Source organism: Fulmarus glacialis, unplaced genomic scaffold (assembly GCF_000690835.1).
Source record: "Fulmarus glacialis isolate BGI_N327 unplaced genomic scaffold, ASM69083v1 scaffold7939, whole genome shotgun sequence".
NCBI classification, from domain to species: Eukaryota; Metazoa; Chordata; class Aves; order Procellariiformes; family Procellariidae; genus Fulmarus; species Fulmarus glacialis.
In genome coordinates, this window is record NW_009233819.1 from 14983 (window position 1) to 36606 (window position 21624).

The window sequence follows — 21624 nt, forward strand, 5'->3', positions numbered from 1 at the left end:
CATCTCTTGATGTCTCTGTAATCAAGATTGAATACCTTTCTTGGTGTGTATGAGTAAAATGCAATTTATTGGTCTCAGTACAAGTAATAAGGTTTGTGGAGGTTACTAACATAGGCTAAATTTAAGGGGATAATAGCGCCTAATTTTTAAAAACCATCTCCCCTCCCAGTTAGGAGTCCAAGTTAGATTTAAGAAAAAAACAATTTGCAGCTGTTTATCCTAGTAGGTGTATTTAAGAGGATGTGCATGAGATCTGGGTAAACAGTACCATAATTTGCCAAACAAGTACCCTGTTGATCACCATCTCTATCAGCCACATGGCTGATTCATCATTGCATGATCAGGAATCACAAGATTCCTTTCTTGTCGGTTATTTCTTGGTACATTTCAAGGGCAGCTGAAAATTTTATTTTATCCATGTTTATTTGTAAACTTTGTCGTGAAGCTGGATGCATGTATAGAAGATGCATGTATAGCTTCTAGAGCTCTTACTGCTGACTCATTGACCTGGTTTGTGAAACTTGCTAAATAGATGATTAGACATATGCCACAGGAATCTGAAAACAAAGCCCAGCCCACAGAAAAGCGGAATTCAATATTCAGTGCCCTAAATGACATGGTAAGGGACAAAAATATCCCTATATGGGATTATAGGGACAAAAATATCCCTATATCATTTCATTGACCTACATACATGTAGTTTTTCTGCAGACTTCTTCAACATCAGAAGCTCAACAACAAAGACGGACATTCTTCCAGTAAGACCAAAATTTGGACCTGCAGTTCCCTCCATAGACAATGGGGGGCGGGGGGAGAGAGAGAGAGAGAGAGACTTGCCCCCTGCAGTATTAGATTCTGTGAATTGCCTCGAAGGACAGTTTCTCTCCATTGAAAGTCAGGCACTAAGCTAATTTTAATGTAGTGAGCCCTATCAGAATACCTTTGTTTCTCCATGATGACATTCTGTTGTCTATATTATTCAAGAGATCAGACTAGATGGAAGAATATTTGGCCTTTAAATCTATAAATTCTTAGAATTATTTGTGCTTCGGTAAAGAGAAGAGTTGATAGTCACGTAACCTTGTACAAATGAGTGAATCAGAATTGGTAGTTTACATAACAAAACAGGAATGAGCAAATAAATAAAGCATTATCGCCTCCAGCCAAGAAGAGTTTGATTTGTGAAATACGCACTTAAGAAAATGTACTGTAACGAGTATTTGAGGCTTACTACATAACAACAGCATGACCTCCATTGTGCAAGATACTGCAAATGCAATTGCCATCTTGCAAAAACCAATGCAGTCCAATGATCTTTAACTGAGATACGCTAACTTACTCTAGCTAAACAAACATCCTTTATCAAACTTTAGGGGAGTGATGAGTAATTGGCAATGACTGCTAAAGTCATCTGTATAATTTAGGGAAAATTCTGACAAGGAAATCAACTTGGATGTGAGAGTTTGAGAGGGCAGGAACTCACGAAACAGTTTGACACATACCACTGAAAATCCTCGGTTAGAGAATCCAGGGAGAATGACTACTTGCTAGCCATCTTCAGGGATCCAGATGGACATGTTCTGAGAAGAGAGGAGTACATTGTAATGTTGTATTCAGTATGGATTGTGTGCTCTGTCTTTTAGCCATAGGACTTAAAGATCTCAGCTACAAGTGATCTGAGTGTGAGGGGAAAGCATAGCCCCAGAGAACACGAACAGTCAGGAAACAGTTAGTCTTGTGTGCTTGAATCACATGCACTGGCTGTAAGGTCATGTTGGTAATATTTCTGGGAAAGACATTTGTGAGATGATTTTGATTATTGCCGTAGCACCGCAGCTTCTCTTCCACCAGAAGTGGGTACTGTTATTTTTAGCCTGAAGAGTTTTAAATTCTGCATCTTGACCTGCACTGAGAATTACTTTGGTTTTTTTCTTACAGACTGTAGCTCTGAGAGTGGCTTCTCTGTCTACTACAAATAGACAAGTATTTTGTCTCAAAGTCAGTGCCTTGTGTAGGTTTTGATGTGTAGATTTTCTATCTTTTTGAGACAAAAGTACAGAATGTATTATCAAATAAAAAGCCATCATAAGCAGCAGTCTTGATTTGCTCTGTTCCTCACACCGTTACAGTCTGCAGAAATTTCAGTGCACAACATCAGGCACTACAATCTGATGAGTAATTGGTTTTGATCCTTCCACTATGCTCTTTTTAGCTACCAGAGATGACAAAACTTGAAGGAAGAGGTGTTCTTAAATGCTTTGCATTTCTTAGGATCTTTTAGCAGAAAGAGAGGGAACAATCTATTTGTAACCATTTTATATTTGGCTAGCTGACCGGCCCAGCCACGGTCTCCATAAATAGTTGAGATTCAGCTTCTTTCACAGTTGTGTTTTAGTGAAAGAAACCAAAATTAACAATCTGCGTGAAATGTGACTTGATAGTACATTATCACACAAGTGGTAGCTTCAGGATTGAAATGTGAGCACCTGCATGATGGAGAGGGTGGCTGAAGCGTTTAGGTGTAGCTGGGCATGGTAAGATATTTTGCAGTGTGCTTCACCAGTTGCAGTTCTCTAAAGCCACCTCTGGTCGTAACCTTCTCTTTTGTACAGTGGAAATGGAGGAAGGAAAACATTCTTTGGAGGGAAGTTCTGGTGTGGTGACAGCTTCATCAGGACGTTTAAGCAGAATGGGATAGTGATCTGGCCTGGAGATAAAAAGGAGGGAAAATGTCCTGTCTCTCCTGCTGTTCTCTACAAAATAAAGGCATTCTGGTTTCCCTTTTCTTTTATGATTCTTTAGCTTGTAGTTGATTTTACGCTGCTTCCTACGAAAAATTTTTCTATTACTTTTTCTATTGCTTTCTTGAAAACTTTTGTTGCTTTTCTCTTTGACCTTTTGCCAGCCTCTCTGGGTTTCAAAGACATAAGCAGTAACCTGGACGTTGAGTGTCTGCTTCACTGCGTGTCTGGAATCGTAATGGAATCATAGGAAGATAGTGAGCTAGCTGGCATTTAGTAGCCATTGTACAACAGGAGCACAGTGATGTAAAATTGGAGCTAAGAGCACTCACCTCTTTGTTAACTATTTAATAATAATTATTAACAAGTGCTGACCTGTCCTGTACATCACAAAACAGCAATTTTTTGTTAGATAAAGAGCAACTTGCAAGAGTAAGCTTTCATTATGGAAAAAAATCCATTGGTTTTTCAGGCATTCTTTGTAAGTTAGAAAAATAGCTCCACCAAGGACCAGTGGACTACATTAGAAATGAAAATACATCAGCCTCTTGGATGTGTACTTGCTAAAATGCCTAAACATGTTAAATTAATCTTGCATTTAAGAAATAAAGCCACATTAACATTTTGTTGAAAAGTCAATTGCATGTATTCTTCTCAGTTACAATGTGTCAAATCTGAGATCCTAGCAGTAGGAAAACAGTACCTCTTTTATTCTTGCCCTCTTTAATCAGGCTAGAGACAGATATGCTTTACCTTGAACGTTTATTTCATAACTCATCTGACTGTTTATGTGATATGCCTTAGTATGCAAAATAAAGAGCAGTCCAGACATATATGAATCAAAATTATGTTTAGATCTCACTAAAGTGAAAAAAAAAAAAAAAAAAGAAAATTATTAGTTCAATATTACTTAGCAAAAAAGCAAGATTCTGTCTTGATTCATTGAAATAGATTTTTTTTACAAAGTGCATGCAGAATCAGTTTCGTAGGGACTCATGTAAGTTAATGCTATGCTTACAGGTACACAAATGCTATGGGGAATGGGAAGTCTTCATTATACGTTACAGAGATAGATAGCCGCAGTAGCTGCAAATATCAGAGAGTCTATAGCCCTGTTATTGCCATGGTCTACTCAAGGTCATTAGACCTGAACAGGAATAATTATCCCAGGCAGAGCATTGGATTAATGGTTACACTTCTTCTGGTACCTTCGTGAATAGAACTGCAAACTCTGCAAAAATGCACGTTGTGAACCGAAGGGAATGCATCACTGTAACACCTGCAGACCATGCACATTTTGAGGTCGTCATTTTTTCTGGCATAGCTATTTCTCTCTCTGACTCTGTCATGGGCTTTTACAGCTGCCTTCCCCCTCCTCACTGGTTCAGGGTTCTGTTTTTTGTGCTTAGCCAGAATTAGCCTCTCCCCTCTGCCTACAAGAAAATGGGAAATTCTTGTTCAGTTTTGAGGTGGAGTATGATCAAAACAGGAAGGGGTTTTTTGCAGAGTTCTAGCTATTCCTTTGTTGATTCAGTTTTCCAGAGAAGTAGGAACTCAGTGAAAAGCAAATGGGCAAAAAAAATGGGCAAAATGGGCAAAATTAAAATGTACTGACGTAAGAGAGCTTCACAAGAAGACCATAAGTATAATACCAACAAAAGATAAGGAAGAATATGTAGGGTTTTTTAAAAAATATTCAATTTCCTTTTAGTTAATATTTTCAAAAAACTTTAGTTTGTCAAATGCCATACTAAAGTAAGGGGAAAGAATGTATCAAAATAGTCTGCAGAAGTCCAACATTTTCAATATGTTCTGTGTCCTGATTTTATCTTTTCACTTTCAGTCTAACAACTGCTAAAACTATGACTAAACATTTAAAATACATTAAAAAAAATGATTTAGCCTACTCTTGCCTGAATTGGACTGCATTTCCCTGAAGTCCTTGAAGCTCTTTCTTTATTTGCTAATCCGTGTTTCCTGCATCCTGCTCAGATACGGAATAAATTACTGTACATAACTTCTTCAGACATTAAGTTTAGCTTAAGCTTTTTTTAATATGCACAAAACCTTGAAGAAGTTAGATATTACTTGGAAATGTGTGTATATCTCTGTCAAGTTGTTAAAGGAACTGATTAATCTTGGAGGCCATAACAGGCAAATGCCTGAGTGCAAGCCTCACCAAATGTTCTAGGGTATTGACAATAGCGTATGCCTTGCACAGTATTGCTTCCATGCTAATTTAGTTCTCCTTAAAGAAATTGTGGACATTTCCTTTTAAATTTTAGGAGCGTCTTCTACTTTCTTTACTGCCTGCTCACATTGCCATGGAAATGAAAGCAGAGATCATTCAGAGGTTACAGGGTCCCAAGGCAGGCCAGCTGGAAAACACCAACAACTTCCACAATTTGTATGTCAAAAGGCACACCAATGTAAGGTATTGTACTATAATAAAATGTATCAACAATGTTCAGAAAAATTTTGAGAAGAAAGTGTTAAGAAACCAATTAAGAAAATAATGGGTTTAATATGTTTTTTCAACAACTTAATGTTTAGTATCCGTTAATTTGATCAAATGCTAACAATTCTGTGTTCCAGAAGAGCAACAAAGGTGATAATACAAAGGGGTTGTTTAGAAAAAGCCACATGTTAACAGGCTTTCTTCATAATGTCTTAATTTTTTAGGTTAAAGTACGAAATCCTGCTTTCATGTATACTAGTCAAAATTGTAATTCGTGTCAGTTATATTATTCTGAATTTGTAATTTTCTTAACTGGAGCAATCTCTCAGGTTTTATGTAATGTAAATAGAGGTAGTTGTATCACATATGTATTTTACCAGTACCTGAGATAAAATATTCTGCTGACAAATATAATTATTTATTAATTATAAATTTCTATTAAAAAAGTAATTCACTATTTATTTCAAATATTCTTTCACCTTTACAAGTTGCTTTTCCTGGTTTTTTTGATTGGACAAGTTAATTTGAATGACATTCTTAGAAATTACATTTTTAAAGCAAGTATTGCAGGACTTTTGAGGAAGTTCATTTTCACTTGCCAGCACAAATATTTTTTCCTTAGCCTGATTCTATGAATTGGTCAAGTTTTCTTGGTGGATAGAAACATAGTGTATGGCTTGAATATCTCAGCAATCATCAAGCTTGAATTTAATAGTCTGAGTAACAAGTGAACAAAGACTTCCATGCTGCTTATCATTGACAGGTAAATCTAGACAGAAAATATCTATAACGATAAAAAGTTACTAAACAATTTCTGATAACAAACATGTTTATTGAAATAATTGCCATTATTATATTGCCAATTTGTGAGTAGGAAAAAAGTTTCTGTTTTTTGAATACACTGTAACAAATATAGGTATAGAATGTCTATAAATACTTATAGGTATACCTGTAAAGGTACTACCTGTGAAGGTAATACCTATGAAGGTAAAAATAGGTATATATTACATATAAACGTAATGCCTGTAAAGATAAATGTAGGTTTACCTATAAATATAGTTATATTTACTGCTCTATATTTAGCAGTGGCTGGTTTGCATACAGGCATACCTCTGTGAAGTCCAGAATGCCTACTTTCAGGTGTTGCTGTTGATTGATAAATCTGAGTTCTGCAGAAGGAAACTGTGAGCAAGTTTCTGTTCATTTCTGTTGTAGCATCTTGTATGCTGATATCGTGGGATTCACTCGCCTGGCTAGTGACTGCTCGCCAGGGGAATTGGTGCACATGCTAAATGAGCTGTTTGGCAAGTTTGATCAGATTGCAAAGGTGGGTTTCTACCGGGCTGCTACAGTAAAGTTTAAATAAGTAAGTCATTTTAAAATATTTTTTCTTCTTGTGGACTCTTCTACCTTCAGACAGCATTTCTGAGGCTTTGGCAGGAAGATTAGACTTGAAACATGTGATGAAAAAATCTGGCTCTGGTCTGAGTGTAACGGTGTGTTTCTGCCAGTGTGACAATCTGTGAAACCCAAGATAGCTCTCTCTAATAGGACCAATAGAGACAGCTTATGGAGCCCTATAAAGCTTAATAGAAGGTGAACAGCTCTTTAAATAGATTTTTTACAATAACAAGGATTAGGAAACTCAAGACAGAAAACTGATACAGTCAGTTTTCTGATCTCTGGAAAAGCATTTAAGAGACTGGAGGACAAAGGGAGACAACATTGAGCGAAGCCTGTTGATTACTCAAGAAAAGATTCAAATATAATCAGCAGGTTTTCTTCTGTTTATTTAGGTGCCATTTTTATAAAAATTGCATCAAACTTCATGCTATGTGTGAAGGTGAAATCAGAAACACTAAAACAGATAAAAATTTTTGGTCGTTTTTGTTAGTTCAAAAGCTGTTGTCTAGTATTGGTAAAAAAAAAAAAATCTTTGTATTGCCTTAGAGTACAAAAAATAGAAATAAGATTATGATTGCTAGTTTCAGGAAGTATTGCATAGTACATCTTAAAAGATGTAAATGTGAAAGGCTAGGTCTTTTGATTTCATATTTCAATCAAAAAGACTTTATTTAGATTGAGTACATGATACTTTGCCTCAGTTCTTAAATCAAAGGTGTGAACCACACTGCAGATACATGTTTTGCAGTGAACTTACTTCCTGATTTTGCCCATTAAGAACCACAACAGATGGAAGAATCATCCATACAAAGCTCTCTGACAGCACTTCTTTTTTACCAGGCCAAATCCTTCTCTACTGAAACAAGCTTAAGCAGAACAATTATGCTAATATCATTTAAGTCAGTCTTTGTAACAGTAACCCTTCATTTATGTAATTCAAGTTGAAAGTGACCATCTCACCTTGCTTTTTCCTCCAGGAAAATGAATGTATGAGAATTAAAATCCTAGGTGACTGCTATTACTGTGTTTCTGGACTACCTATATCTCTTCAAAATCATGCCAAGAATTGTGTGAAAATGGGACTGGACATGTGTGAAGCTATTAAGTAAGTGCTGAACTTTTTGTTAAATATTCAACAATAAAAATTCTGTCTCTTTTCTATCTGTAGCTGTGCTGCTGGTTGAAACATTCAGACCTGCAGTAGTTGGTGTGTTTCACTACAAGGTCCATTATGGTTTTCTTGATCTCAGCCTCAGCAAAGAAATGTTTTAAGATGTTGGATTGCCCCAGGCTATCTCATCACTACACTATAAAGATGATTAAGGGCCTGGAATATTGCTCATATGAGGAAAGGCTGAGTGAGCTGGGACTGTTCAACCTGGAGAAGAGAAAGCTGAGGGGGAAAAATCTCATCAATGCATTTAATCTCCTGAATGGAGAGTGCAGAGAAGATGGAGCCAGGCTCTTTTTGGTGGTGCCCCGTGACAGGACAAGAGATGATGGGCACAAACTGAAACACAGGATGTTCCCCCTGAACATCAGGAAAGACTTTTTTCACTGTGAGGGTGACTGAGCACTGGCACAGGTTGCCCAGGGAGGTTGTGGAGTTTCCAACCTTGGATATACTCAAAACCCAACTGGTACGGCCCTAAGGAACCTTGCTCTAGCTGGCCCTGTTTTGAGCAGGAGTTGGACTAGACAATCTCCAGAGGTCCCTTCTGACCTCCACTATTCCATGATTCTGTGATTATGAGATGGTAAATATCCCAACAGACATCACTTAGGACTTGGGAAGCTTTGCTTTTTGCAGAGTCATGATGCTGCCACCCACCTGTTAGTCAAACGGCTCTGTGAGAGGCCAGAGCTCCTGGCTCCGAATGAATTTGGAGTTCAGTGGTGGTCAGGAGCAGTTGCCCTTCCACAATTAAGACGCCTCAAGCACTGAGCCTGTGGAGTGATACTGAGCATGTCTACCAAAGACATTTCGGCTTACAGATTCTTAGGCTGAGAGGCCTACTTCCCATGTTGTTAAATAAGCAATAGAATGTGCCTGTCTTACGAGACCCCAGGTTTAGGTTTAGTTTCAACTTTTCCATAATTAATTATTTAGATAAGGACTTTCTAAAAAGTTTTGTCAGTTAACACGTTAAGACACCATTGAGAATTCTGTGCTTATCAGCAGTATTTTGGATTTGTGAGTTACTGTATTTGTCCCTTCTTTCCTTGATCATTGTGCTTGTTGTGTCTTTGAAACAGAAAACAGAACAAGGTATTTGAGAATCCTAATGTGATTGTTTTGAAATAGCAGTTGTAACTTAGTTCAAGTAACTCAAGTAATAACAGGAGGCTTGATATGATTGTGAAAGAGGAAAAAGAAATATGGTTGTTTCTGATTGGTTAACGCTTGTAAGGCATCTGAGGATACAACTAAAGGCATACTTGAGAAATCCTCTAGCTTATTACTGAAGAGTAGATTGGGAGTGGATTATAGGCAACTGTAGCAGTTCTGAAGACGATGGGACTTCAAAGAAGTCTTGCGAAAGGGCAGCTTTACTCCCCCTCATCTCTTCACCTGACTGCTATCCGAACTCTCAGTGCAGAGTAGAATAACTCTTTTGCAAGCTTCCTGCTCTGGATGAGTTTTGCCACCAAAGCTGGACACATTTCAGTATGAGGGTACTTAAACCTAATTTAGATGTCTGCACATCATGCTGAAGGGTCTTAAACCTGCCTATCCAGCAACTTCAGCTCAGTATTGTAGTTTATTTGTTAAGCAAGTGTCTGATTCTGTTAGCTTATTTAGAAAACATTTTGTGAGGAAAGGACAATTCAAAAACCTTCCACTTCTTTTTTTTAACCAAATTCAAATAATTCATTGTCTGTAATTCATACCTGAAGTTCTTTCTAGCTTTTAGGAGTTAAAATACTGTAAATGGTTACTCATAGCAGTTATCATTAATGGCACAAATATATTTTCTGTAGGAAAGCTAAGTTTCCTTTGACTAAAATTACAGTATATCTACGTGAGCTACACTTCGCAAAAATATATATCACGTGGAGGTCTGGATATTTGGTAGACACCTGTGTGATTTGTTTTTTTAAACAACTGGATTTTGGTTTTAAAACTTGGTATGCTCTTCTGTAAGTTTGGGTTCCAATTTTGATGTTTTTGCCCAAACCAATTTACCACTGTCCAGGTAGCAAAGTAAGCAATTACCTCATCCTTGTGAGGTCTATGTGTGGTGTGCACCTCATCACAAAATGGAAGTTATGTTGAACAGTGTTGTCTCAGTGATTAACTAAACAGGCATACAAAAGTGAATCCTCTAATCCTTAAATACTACCCTCATATGTGTGTAATTTTAGTCACAAGAGGGTTTTGGCTTTCAGTTGCCTGGTCTTGTGATTCGATCCAGGGTAGTTACTGTATGGGTAGGTTGATTAATGCAAACTTTGTTCTTTTCTGTTTAAGGTATTCACAGCAAAGGTGTAGTATTTGTGGAAACTGTGATTTTTATATCCTTGCTTTAGGGATCTTTTGTAAAACTAACCTCAGTACAGGAATCAGATTGCTGCGTTTTCTAAAATGATTTTTTCTTCATCCAGATGTGGTTGTACCTTACATTGTGTCCAAAGAAATCTATTTTTTTAAATGGTACTTGGAGTACTTCTCCTTGCCAAGCATTAAAATCTACAGATTTGGTTGTTTCCTCAGTTGCTTTCACTGGATGCTTTCTTTTTTTCATTTAGATATACTAGAACATTATTATAATTAAACCAATTGCTTCCCTAGCATATTAGGAACTAAAGCTGACATCCCTTCAGTAGAGCAGTAGGTAAAAGAGTTTCTGTCCCTAAGTTCTGACTCCCCCCCTGCTTTGGGGGTTGGCTTAAAAATCAGGCTGATGGAAAAACAATGCTAAGTTCAATCCATAAATTGCCCTTCACGAAGAACTGAAAGTATAATTTTACACATCAGAATGCAATGTTTTACTTGAGCTCAGAGAGCAATCTGTCAGTTCCTCACACTTCAGAACTTCCCGATTTTCTTTGAAATAACTTTCTGCTCAAGCTGCTATCAAGTATGTTCATTGTTAATGCTGGATGATAAGGTCCTCCTTGGTAAGAGCTGCCTTATAGAGTAGAAAATTATCTTTTAGTTCTATAGCACATTCTGATCTGACTTTATTACTGTAGTCAGAATTCACAATGCTCCTGTAGACAGATGCCTGATTATCACAGCCTGTTTACATCTCTGTAAGAAGTGAGGGATCTGTACCCCATGTTTTGAAATGCTTTCAAAGTATTATGTCAAGTGTTGCAGCCTGCAGGTGAATAGAAATTACCGATTATTAATCATCTCCATATTTTGTTGTGTGATTGCTGCGTCTTTGTGTGGAAGCGTGTCCTGAAATATTTCTGTGGCCTGTAAAACTAGAAGTAGTAATACTCTTGCTGTTGGAAGTGTGTCACTCAATACGTTTGACTCACTCGGTCTAAAATATCTTTTTTGTCAGATATGAGTTTTTCTTATATTCAGTCACTGAGGTGCAAACTGAACCCTCAGTGTGTAAATTACTGAAATAAAGCAGTTTGCTGTTTATATTAATAGTTCTATATAGATTTTACCACCTGGATATGGTTTCAGTTCCAGTTCTCTTTGAAGCAAAAAGGAGGAATTCTACCAAATGACCAGGTGATCTGTAGTACAAGGCTTATTCAATCTTGTTTCCTAATGATGTGTAATTCCATTTTGAGCAATTCAGCCTCACTACGCTATGGATTGTTTCCATTTAAACATGCTAGTAGTCCCATTGGTTTATTGCTTTGCTTCTCTGCTCTATGTTGGAACAAATCCAATGTTTCTTAGAGTCTGCAGCCTGCTTGCCCAGGAGTGGTATGCTCACCTTATCAAGCCATAGATGCCAGTGCTACCTGTGATGTTGAGAGCTGGCCACCTTAATTGGGTGCTTTAAGGCTAGAGCTTATCTGTTAAGGCAAAATATATTTGTGTATGAATATATGTGCTGTTTTCCTTCAGCCCAAACTCCACCTCCTTGTCTGTCTGGTGACTTCCTAATTTACATATTTCTCAGCCACAGATTCTCAAAGGCTGTCTTTGATTTGGTAGCGTGAAATGAGTTCCATTTCAGAGGAGAGTGAAAGAAGCTGTTGGATGAGATGGTTGTACCAATTTGAAAGCTAGATACAAAAGAAAATAATTTTTTTAGGTATGATTTCATTCCTGTAGGTCTGATCCAAAAAGGAACTATGCTTTTAAAGCTGGCAATTTGCAGGGACCTAAGTGCTCAAGGCTCACTGAATGTGTTAAAGTGCTTAAGACAGGACTAGGTGAGTCTTTGATACATTAGTTCAGAATTGCCAATGAATAAAGCTCAGATAAACAGAGTAGATGTTCTGAAAAATGGGCATCCTCAGATGCCTTACAAGCATTAACCCATCAGATACAATCGTATTTCTTTTTCCTCTTTCACAATCATATCAAGCCTCCTGTTACTACTTGAGTTACTTGAAGTTACAACTGCTATTTCAAAAGCAATCACATCAGGATTCTCAAATACCTTGTTCTGTTTTCTGTTTCAAAGACAGAACAAGCACAACGACCTGAACTTTTGCTTGTGGAGTAAAGTTGCTACAACTACCTGCAAGCTAACCACGCCTGTGAAAAACATAGAATCCTTACAAACTCAAATTTCAGGCTGCAATAGGAAAAATACAGTCTTGATGAGTATTTTGACTGCCCAGCCAGAATGGGCACACTGACTGTGGTGTGTTGAGGGAAACCAGAGAGACCGTGGGAACAGGAAATGAAATAATAGTGGGAAGTTTCAGATATAATTGTGTAGGTAAGGAAGGTGTCCTATGGGGATGGGATAGGCTACATTCTTAGATGCATTCAGTGCCTGCGTCGTCATAGCAGTTGTTCAGGGAGCACAGGAGAGAAGAAGTAGTAAACCCTAATTTGGTCCAGAGTAACGCTTCTAATTTAAAACCTTCTGAGGTTTCTTTATTTTGTGAGACAGAAGATTCAGTTCTGGAACATATTCTGCTTGCTCCCCTCCTTAACTCCTGAGAGCTTATTATAAAGCAGACTTTATGGCTTGCTCTCCAGAATATGGCAGGGCAGCCTTTCAACAAGCCCTCCTAGAGGATAAATGTTCCTCTTCCACTTTGCCCAGTTTTGTAAAACACTTTTTTGTTTTCAAAGTGTTAAGCTTGTGTCATATTCCTTGTGCAGAGCAAAGTGGTGTTTGTCATTTGCCGACTGCTTACAAAGATCCTTTACAAGCAGTTCATTTTCAAGTGTGTCAGCTACAGGAGAGCAGTGTAAAATGGCAAAGTGAAAGGATATATCAATAAACACTTCATAGAGACTGAAGGAATTAAAAAACTTCTCCTCTCTTCTTTTTAATAACTTCAAAACACAGTTTAACAAAATACTTTCAGTCATGCTCCTGTTATTTTCATTTCCCAGAAAAAGAGCACTTGAGAACTACTGCTTACACATAGGATTTACTATACCAAATTAAGCCTGTTAAATTCTATGTTCCCTTTCAAAAAAAGAAGAGAAATAGGCCAGTTTAATTCTGTAATTCAGAAGGTACAGAGCTGATGATTCTCATCATTGAGACTGAAGATGTTGCTAGAACTATGAACCTGACTCATATACGGGAGCCATTTGGGTTTCTTATTCTATAGTTGTTCCTTCCATTAACACCCTGAATTTCCCCAAGATAAATGTATGTCCATGTTCTTTATTACTGGTTAGGTTTTGGTCCACATGAGTTGGGGCTTAATTACATAAATCCAGTTAAGTTACGGTCTTCCCATTTCTTAGAACTGTATAAGCCTGGAGACATCTGAATTAATTTTGTAACTCTTTACACACATCGTTAGGTACCCATATGACATATGTCTGAAAATATTCTGGTTGTTTGACTTTAGTCACCCATCTGTGATTCAGAAGAGCCTCTTCTGGGAAGATTAATGGCTATCTTATGTGTAGAGCTCTTCTGAGATTTGGGTTGGGGTGAACAAATACTTCAACTCTGTCTAAAGTCACTGGAAAGGTCAAAGGTCAAAGGCTTAGATGTGGTCTGGACAGTGAGAGTGGCTTTTCATTCTTTGTATAACGCTGGGTACAGCGTTCACTAACCATTTGGAAGGCTGTAGAGGCTATGTTCTCCACAGGCTGAATGGCACTGACCCCATATCCCCCAAAAGTGTATGCGCCACCAGCCCGTAGATTATATTGAGGTGCTGCGTTCTTCATCCTTCCTCTCAGAGCAGAACCATTTGCAAGCAGGCATGCAAGAGTGATGGGACCTGACATAAGCCAGATATGAGAAGGTCTCCAACGTAGATATTAGGGTCTTCGGATAGAAGGGCGCATAACAGTAGTTCCAGATCTCCAAAATATGTTTGTTGGACTGTCGCTGCATTAAAAGCCATACCAAAGACTGCCTGTACAACAAAAAAAGTTTCTAGGTTCTACCATGAGGCCGAACATGTCCACTACTTAGTTCAGCCCTCCCAAATAATTTCAAATGAGTATAAAAGAAGGGACTTCAGACACGGACTTCAGAATTAATATTTACTGCAAATAGTTGCAAATACAGATAATAATAAAGGTGATATAAAAAAATAATCCTAGCATAAAAAGAATGGAGGCAATGCTGAAAAGAAATAAATGTTATCACCATTGTTACTGCTAATTTGACTGGTAAATTAAAAGAAAACAAAGGCCCTATTATGTATATTAACACAGATTTTCTTCTCAACTACAGGAAAGTGAGAGACGCAACTGGAGTTGATATTAATATGCGCGTAGGTGTGCACTCTGGGAATGTGCTTTGCGGCGTTATTGGGCTACAGAAGTGGCAGTACGATGTGTGGTCACACGATGTTACTCTGGCAAATCACATGGAAGCTGGAGGAGTCCCAGGGTAAGAGGCTTCTCTGTTAACCTTTAGACACATGGATTTTTGTACCATGGAGAAATGCATAGGTACCATGTCTTCAGCCATCAGCCTTCATGGAGAAGCCTGGACTAATTCTTAGTGCTGCCTTTAAAAAAAAAAAAACAAAACAGGCACTCAGTATTTCCTGTGATTTAAAGAGTATTTTTTTGTGGATGGAAACCTTTAGATTTATGCCCATTACAACTTCTAAAAATGAGATTAGAGGGACTGTAAATGAAGTGAGTCACGTATAAAAAATATATCCAAAAGCTAGAAAAAAGGTTGATCAGGTTCAAATTATGCTTTTGATTGGTATTTGTGATTCTGTCATTCTTTTAAAATATAATTTCAGCCGTGTTCACATCACCTCAGTCACCTTGGCACATCTGAATGGAGCTTACAAAGTGGAAGATGGGGATGGAGATGTGAGGGACCCATATCTGAAAGAGCATAATGTTAAGACTTACTTTGTAATCAATCCTAAGGTTAGTAGTACTTTTATTTTGTGGCCAGTCATAGTTATTTTTGAGCAGGATCACTGATCTCTTTATTGAATAATTCACTACCATAAGATATTGGTCAGAGCTATTACTGATGCTTGCAAATACATAATGTTTGCATTGCAAATCCTTCCCGCTCTTCAGAAATATGTCTCTGATATTTCCCAGCAATATCGTTAAGAATTGCAGGTTCTTAGCATCTCTCCATCTTTAAGTTCCTAAGCATGCAGATATGTGGTACCAGATGATGCATTACTACTTCAAAAGGTAATGAACACCAAGGCTGATATCACCTTTTATTCTCTGTCAACCAGGGAGAGAAGCGAAGCCCTCAGCACCACATTAGACCTCGACATACTCTTGATGGAGCCAAAATGAGAGCTTCTGTCCGCATGACCCGGTACCTGGAATCTTGGGGAGCAGCCAAGCCATTTGCACACTTGCACCACAGGGACAGCATGACCACTGAAAACGGCAAGATTAGCACAACAGTAGGGGCCTACTTATGTCATTTCATACAATTTAGCAATACTTGAAAGGAAAAAGGTGCTCACTGCTAAATAAATACCTGGTTATTTCTGATAGAAGAAGATACACACGTTTGTACAGGGCATAAACCCAGTGAAGTTGCTGGGAGCTTTTCCACTGGCATGTGAGCTTTGGATTAGACTCTAAGGAGCCATGTCTTGCTATAAGTGCATCTCTGAATTATAAGGAGTCCAACGTACTTACTAAAATACACAATTTGACCCTCTGAGCTTGAGCCCCAGTCACAGCATGCAGAGTGGCTGCTGATCACCTTGTGGAAAGACATTTTGAACAGAAAGCCAGAGTGCAACACTTTTGGGAAGGAACACTTTTGATATGGAGATTTACTGAGATTTACTGTGGCTACTTAGCCACATCCTCTATTTGGAATATTGCCAAACGTGGAGCAAAAGCTGTGAAGTTAGAATATCCCTGTGGTACCTGGAGTGGACTTTATTAGAAGAGTTCTCTGGGAACCAAATCCATACTCACTGTAACATCTACCTTTTGAAGGTGCACTAACCACTCATCAGCCATGGCTGATGGCCTGAGTTTCACAGTGCTTTAGTGCAATGTTACATCTCTTACACTAACAGAAAAGATTTCTTTTTAATTTTGCTAACACTATTTTACTGCTGTGAGTAAGATGCTGTCAGTCCACAGCTTGTACATTACATTGCACCTTCTAAAAAGTGCAAACATAAAGGTAAATTCTAATAGTTTTTGACATTGGCATTCAGTTTTGTTCCTGTTACATATGAGAACATAGGATTGAGCCACTTAACCCATCTTGTTCAATAAATACAGTGCATCAGAATGTGGATTGTGAAAGTACCCAGCCATCGCTATTAATCACAAAATAAATGTGGCTGTGATGGCTGCTGTTGCTTATCAATAAAAAATAATGACAATTGCCTGTATTTGGCCACTCAGGTCTGTTTTTTTCAAAGACACTTAACGCTGGGTTTTGCTGAAGCTGGCAGGAGTTTGGGCTACATTAAAACAGTGGTGATTCTGAAGCAGTGACTTTCTAGTAAAGCAAAACATTCTTGGATTGGGACTGTTGTATTAGTCACTTAGTATTTATAATGATAGATCAGTTTGTCTCCAGGTCACTCCATCTTCACTCTTGGCTGGATTTTTCTCTTAGACAGTTTTAATCTAATGCTAAAAGTATCTGTATTGGAAATTTTTCTCCTTACTTGAGCCTATTTTCAACACTATTTTTAAAGCAACTTAATGTTGTCAAAGTCTATTATAGTTCATAGGTATTTTCTTTTGTTTTTCAGGATGTTCCCATGGGGCAATATCATTTTCAGCGTTGCAGAGAGAGGTAAATTAATTTTAAAAAATCACTTATTCATGTAAAGTCCATATAAATACATATACATTCATATGCATTCATATGTATATAAGGCATGCTTTCAAATATTGAGGGCCATTCCTCACATAAACTATTTTTTCAGCTGATACCTCTTACATAGAGAATGGCTATGGAAACAGATTTGGTAGACATGTTACTTATGAATTGCAAATACACTTCCTGCTTACAAATAGCATTATTCTGAGTTAGTGTAAGTATGTTAATGGGCTACTCTCTGTTTCTCCTAACAACCCAATTACTCTATCAGTGGGGAGAAAATTATATGCAGGAAAATGGAGAGGACGCACAGAGGGGTAAGAAAAGGTTAGATGGAAAGGGCTTTTAATAATTTGTGTTACAACAGGTAATAATATGTGCTAAAAGAGACATTTTATGTTTTGTTAATTGCTTTGTATTTGCATTGTGTTTTATTATTTCAAAGTCTGTAGTATGTTTGCAGTAGCAAACATTCAAAAGGTATTTTGTGGTCTTCCTGTAGTCCTCCTGCTACACAAATTGTTTGCAAAATCACAATAGCTTTAAATTTTCATTCTCCTGCTTGGTACTTCAATGACTAGGGCAAGATGGTGAGAAATGGAAACAGCATTGAACTGTTTAAAAGTTCTTTAACACTTCTTTAAAAACACCAAGAATTTCTAAATCAAGAAAAGAATGACATCTGTTTAAAAAACAAGCTTAGCACTACCAGAAACCTGGAATGGTTGATTTTTATTTTAATGACCTGATAACACTTCAGGTAATATCTTTCTTGCAAAATTAGAAGTAACATTACAAATACCATAAAATCATTTGAAGAACCCTTTAAAAATTTGTATTTTTATTGTCTTTGGTTATGCAAACAAGTCATTCTGTCTGTTCCTTCCTCATCTCTCTGCTTGGTAAATGTCTCCTCAACAAATCACATGTTACTGGAGAGCTATGCAATTACCTAAAATACTGCTAAGTTCCAGGACATGAACAAGTTTTGAGTGAATATGCACGATATTAATAAAAACAGTCTCTAATTTTAAAACTGAGCATTTACATTTGGACAGTATGGCAAAAGGACTTCTATGGTAAAAAGAAAGATCATTGGACTGTGGTATTTGCAGATAGTGCAATTCTTTAAGTTTCTGAGATGTTCTTGCTTTTGTGTTTCTAAATTTCAGTCCAAAGTAGATCCCAAAGGTACAAATGTTACCGCTTCGGTGTCTTGATACCATATTATGGAAGGAATTTCTAGAAACCATTGCTGGAGTCTAATGTCCATAGTGAGGCATATAACTAGGATTCTCAAAAAGCTAGGTAGTCATTCAGCTGAAATGATAATAAGCACTTTGAAAATCAGTATTTTATTAGAATATGAAAATGTGGGGTTTGAAGCCTGACCGTAGGCTTCTGGTTTTGGCAGTCTTAGCTCTTATCTAGTTACATGATAGTCTTATGTTGTTAGGGATCTGCCAAGAGGATTAAGTGTGATTAGATAATGTCTCCTCACCTGTCTACTTATTTCTCCTAGGCAGATTGTTTCATATGTGAAAAATAAGTTGTAAACACTTCCTTACCTAAATTCTATAGCATTGAATAGGCATGAAATCAGTTGGGTTGTTTAAAGTTATTGTAAGTACAGGAATATAATTTCTGTATGAATTTGAATCGTGCAACAGGTTATCAGTTTTGGGGAAATAACCCAAAAACCTGATGCTGAAGAAAATCCGTGTTACCTTTGACAGGGTTCAATTTGTAGGTTAAGAAGATTTTGGTAAGCAAAGCGTCAAATTTCAGATCTGACTGTTGACTTCTTACACAACACTGTTATTAAGTTAGATTTAAGTTTTCAAGAGGCAGAGACATAATCTGGCAATATTTGAAATATTCCATTTTTGAGGAGAGCACAACTGCTGAAAGGAATGATGACGTTTGCAGTAACTTTGTTAGCAGAGACAAACCCATTCTGATGATCCTCTGTTGGGTTCATGCTGAGTCCAGTGAAAAGAAAAGATCCTTTTCTTCATTGCAATTGTGTTATAAGTTATAAATAGATAAACATGACATATGTTTGAAACTAATTTCAGACTTGGTGCTCAGTTTTCTTATTAAAAATAATAAAATATTTCCAAGAAAAGAAGAGTTAGAAGGCTTTTGGTAGACAATACTTATTATGCCTCAGTGCACAAGCACATTATTGCTTATCATACAATTCTGACAAATATTTTTAAAAATAACTACAAGAAACAACAATATTTTATGAATTTGAGCATATTCCCATTCTTTCTCATGAATTCATAACAGTGTGGAAGACTTTCCTTCAACCAGAATTTCTTGAACTCTCTTGGCTTGGTTTTTTTTATGAAATGTTTTCTTATGTTTGTTTTTTAAGGCTCCCTAGTATATAAACTCTAGATTTTGTGTGTGTGTGTGTCAGACTCTGTACCTTATGATGTTTTTGTTAAGAGCTTATTATGAGGCTCAGTGTGCCTGAAGCCTACAGCTGCTATTGCAGCATAAATGTTAAAAAATTATTATTATCCTCACAAGTTTATTCCAGCTATCACCCCATTGTTTAAAGTTAATGTTTATTAAGAATGTAATGATTTTCCAAAGTAACTTCCCACATTTTTCATTTCAGAACAAAATCACAGAAAAGAAGGTTTGAGGAAGAACTGAATGAGAGGATGATTCAGGCCATTGATGGAATCAATGCTCAAAAGTATGTTTTTATCCTCTGTTGTCTCCTTCCTTCAACTTTGACATAAATCTGCAACAGAGGGTTGTGTTTACTATTTCTCGCTCCCACGTGCACACAGAAGTCTGAAAACAGTAAAGCTGTGACTAATACTGGCATAGAAAGCTCTGCACGTTGTGAAGATAGGCTGTACAGTAACATTTTCTACTCTATGGGATAAGACAGTGCCTGTGAATCATGGTGTGACAGAGGTTTTGGCTTGTCTTCATCTTCATGGCAAAGGGATTTTTGCTCTGTAACTGTTCATATCTGTACACTCATAGCCATAACTCTACAGAATTATCTCACCTGAGAGCAGAAAAGTAAGACACAAGAAATAGCTGGCTTGGGAATCAGAATGATGTGAAAATTGATGCTTCACAATTGTCACAGAAACATCTCCTCAGAATTAGAAACTTTCCCTAAAATCATATTTTAAAATCTCTTTGTTTCAACTGGTTGGTTGATTTCTTAGAGAAGGCTAAGCTTGATGGCATATTGAAATTGTTGGGGGAGGGAACATGGCATGTATTTTTCCTGTGTCCCAGGAAGAGCTGGAGGTGGTATTGATGTTCTCCGCTTGCTGGTGAATAGATAAGACTGAGAGAAAAATCAATACCTGTCCAAAATAAGTGTTCAGGTTTACTATATTTATCTGATGAAATAAGGCAGTTGCCCTTCAAAAATGTGGACAATAGTTGTGATGAATTACATGTTTCCCCCCCTACTTCTGTAACTCAGAATCTTAATCAGGGGATTATTAAATGCTCATATGTCACATTTGGTTTTTTGCATCTGATAGTCCTATTAAAAGGTACTTGGCTTTAGGAAAATATTTTTCAGTTATTATTTATAGAAAAGAGTGTTGATAGTTATAGCTCGTACAAAGAATACAGTGGAAGAGGGTAGGTCATGTGATAGGCAAAGCCTTTTGATTATACTAAACTTGCCTAAAACAGCTATATAAATTTTGGCAGTTTTTATGTGTCTTCAGGTACACTTGCTGTGATAAGTGGATTGTAAAAATGATGGTTTGATGTCAAAAGTAAAGCATCTGTATAAATGCATTAAAATAAAGGATTGGTGTGATCAGATTGTATGTTGTTTTATCTCAGAGAATCCCTGTCTTATCTAATTAGTGCATAAAATTCAGAGAAACGTGGGGATAAAAGACATTTGTGTGATAAAAAAGGTTTCTGAAAAAGTTTCAGTGCATGTTGTGAATTACATGGGGAATTGCAGAAAGATAAGGAATGATCTTACATATCAGAGAGGCTGAATGCCACCTTCCAAAACTAGATTGTCTACCTATCCCTGCATTGATTTGCTGAATGAATCACTTAAACGATATTATTCAATTGGGTACCTGAGAATAAGTTGTCAAAAGTGCTGATTCCCCAAATGGCAAGTCAATTCAATAATATTTTAACCATGTGAATGCTAAGCACTTGGAAAAATTAGATAAAAGATTCCCTACATTTAGGACACAAAACTAACCACGTTTTTGTTTTCTTTATAATTGCGTGGGTTTTTTTGTGCCTCAGTTTTTCAGCTATAAAATGAAAATAACACTATCAACTAATCTAATTGAGTGGTTGTGAAGCTAAACCTTTTGCTTTTGTGAATCAAAAGAAAACTTTTAAGAAAATCTATGAGAAAACCGGTATTTCTAAATGTTTTTAAGTGCAAAGATTGAATTGTATAGCAAATAAGTCTATGACTGAATGAAGAAAATTAGAAAAACATTATTGCACATAAAATATAGTATTAAAATTACCATTCTTTTAACCTTTTTAATTAGAAAATTGCATGAAAATAATTCAAAAGCAAACATTTATTGTACAGAGCCATTGTTTCTTCCACCCTGAGCTGTCTGCACGGTCTGATTTTTTCATCCACATCATGGTTCTTTGCCATATGTCA

At 37.0% G+C, this 21624-nt stretch overlaps 1 protein-coding gene across 1 annotated transcript in view; it reads left to right on the forward strand.

The window, feature by feature from the left end:
• Positions 1-544: 544 nt before the first annotated feature.
• LOC104082342 (adenylate cyclase type 2-like) overlaps positions 545-21624 on the forward strand; it is a gene marked incomplete at its 3' end in the record, with an annotated part of 34231 nt that continues 13151 nt past the window's right edge. Inside the window, exons 1-9 of the mRNA XM_009585443.1 lie at positions 545-619; positions 5027-5175; positions 6415-6526; positions 7581-7708; positions 14412-14570; positions 14938-15070; positions 15400-15576; positions 16903-16946; positions 19606-19686. Coding sequence (XP_009583738.1) covers positions 545-619; positions 5027-5175; positions 6415-6526; positions 7581-7708; positions 14412-14570; positions 14938-15070; positions 15400-15576; positions 16903-16946; positions 19606-19686 — 1058 coding nt within the window. The remainder of the gene's footprint in view (positions 620-5026; positions 5176-6414; positions 6527-7580; positions 7709-14411; positions 14571-14937; positions 15071-15399; positions 15577-16902; positions 16947-19605; positions 19687-21624) is intronic.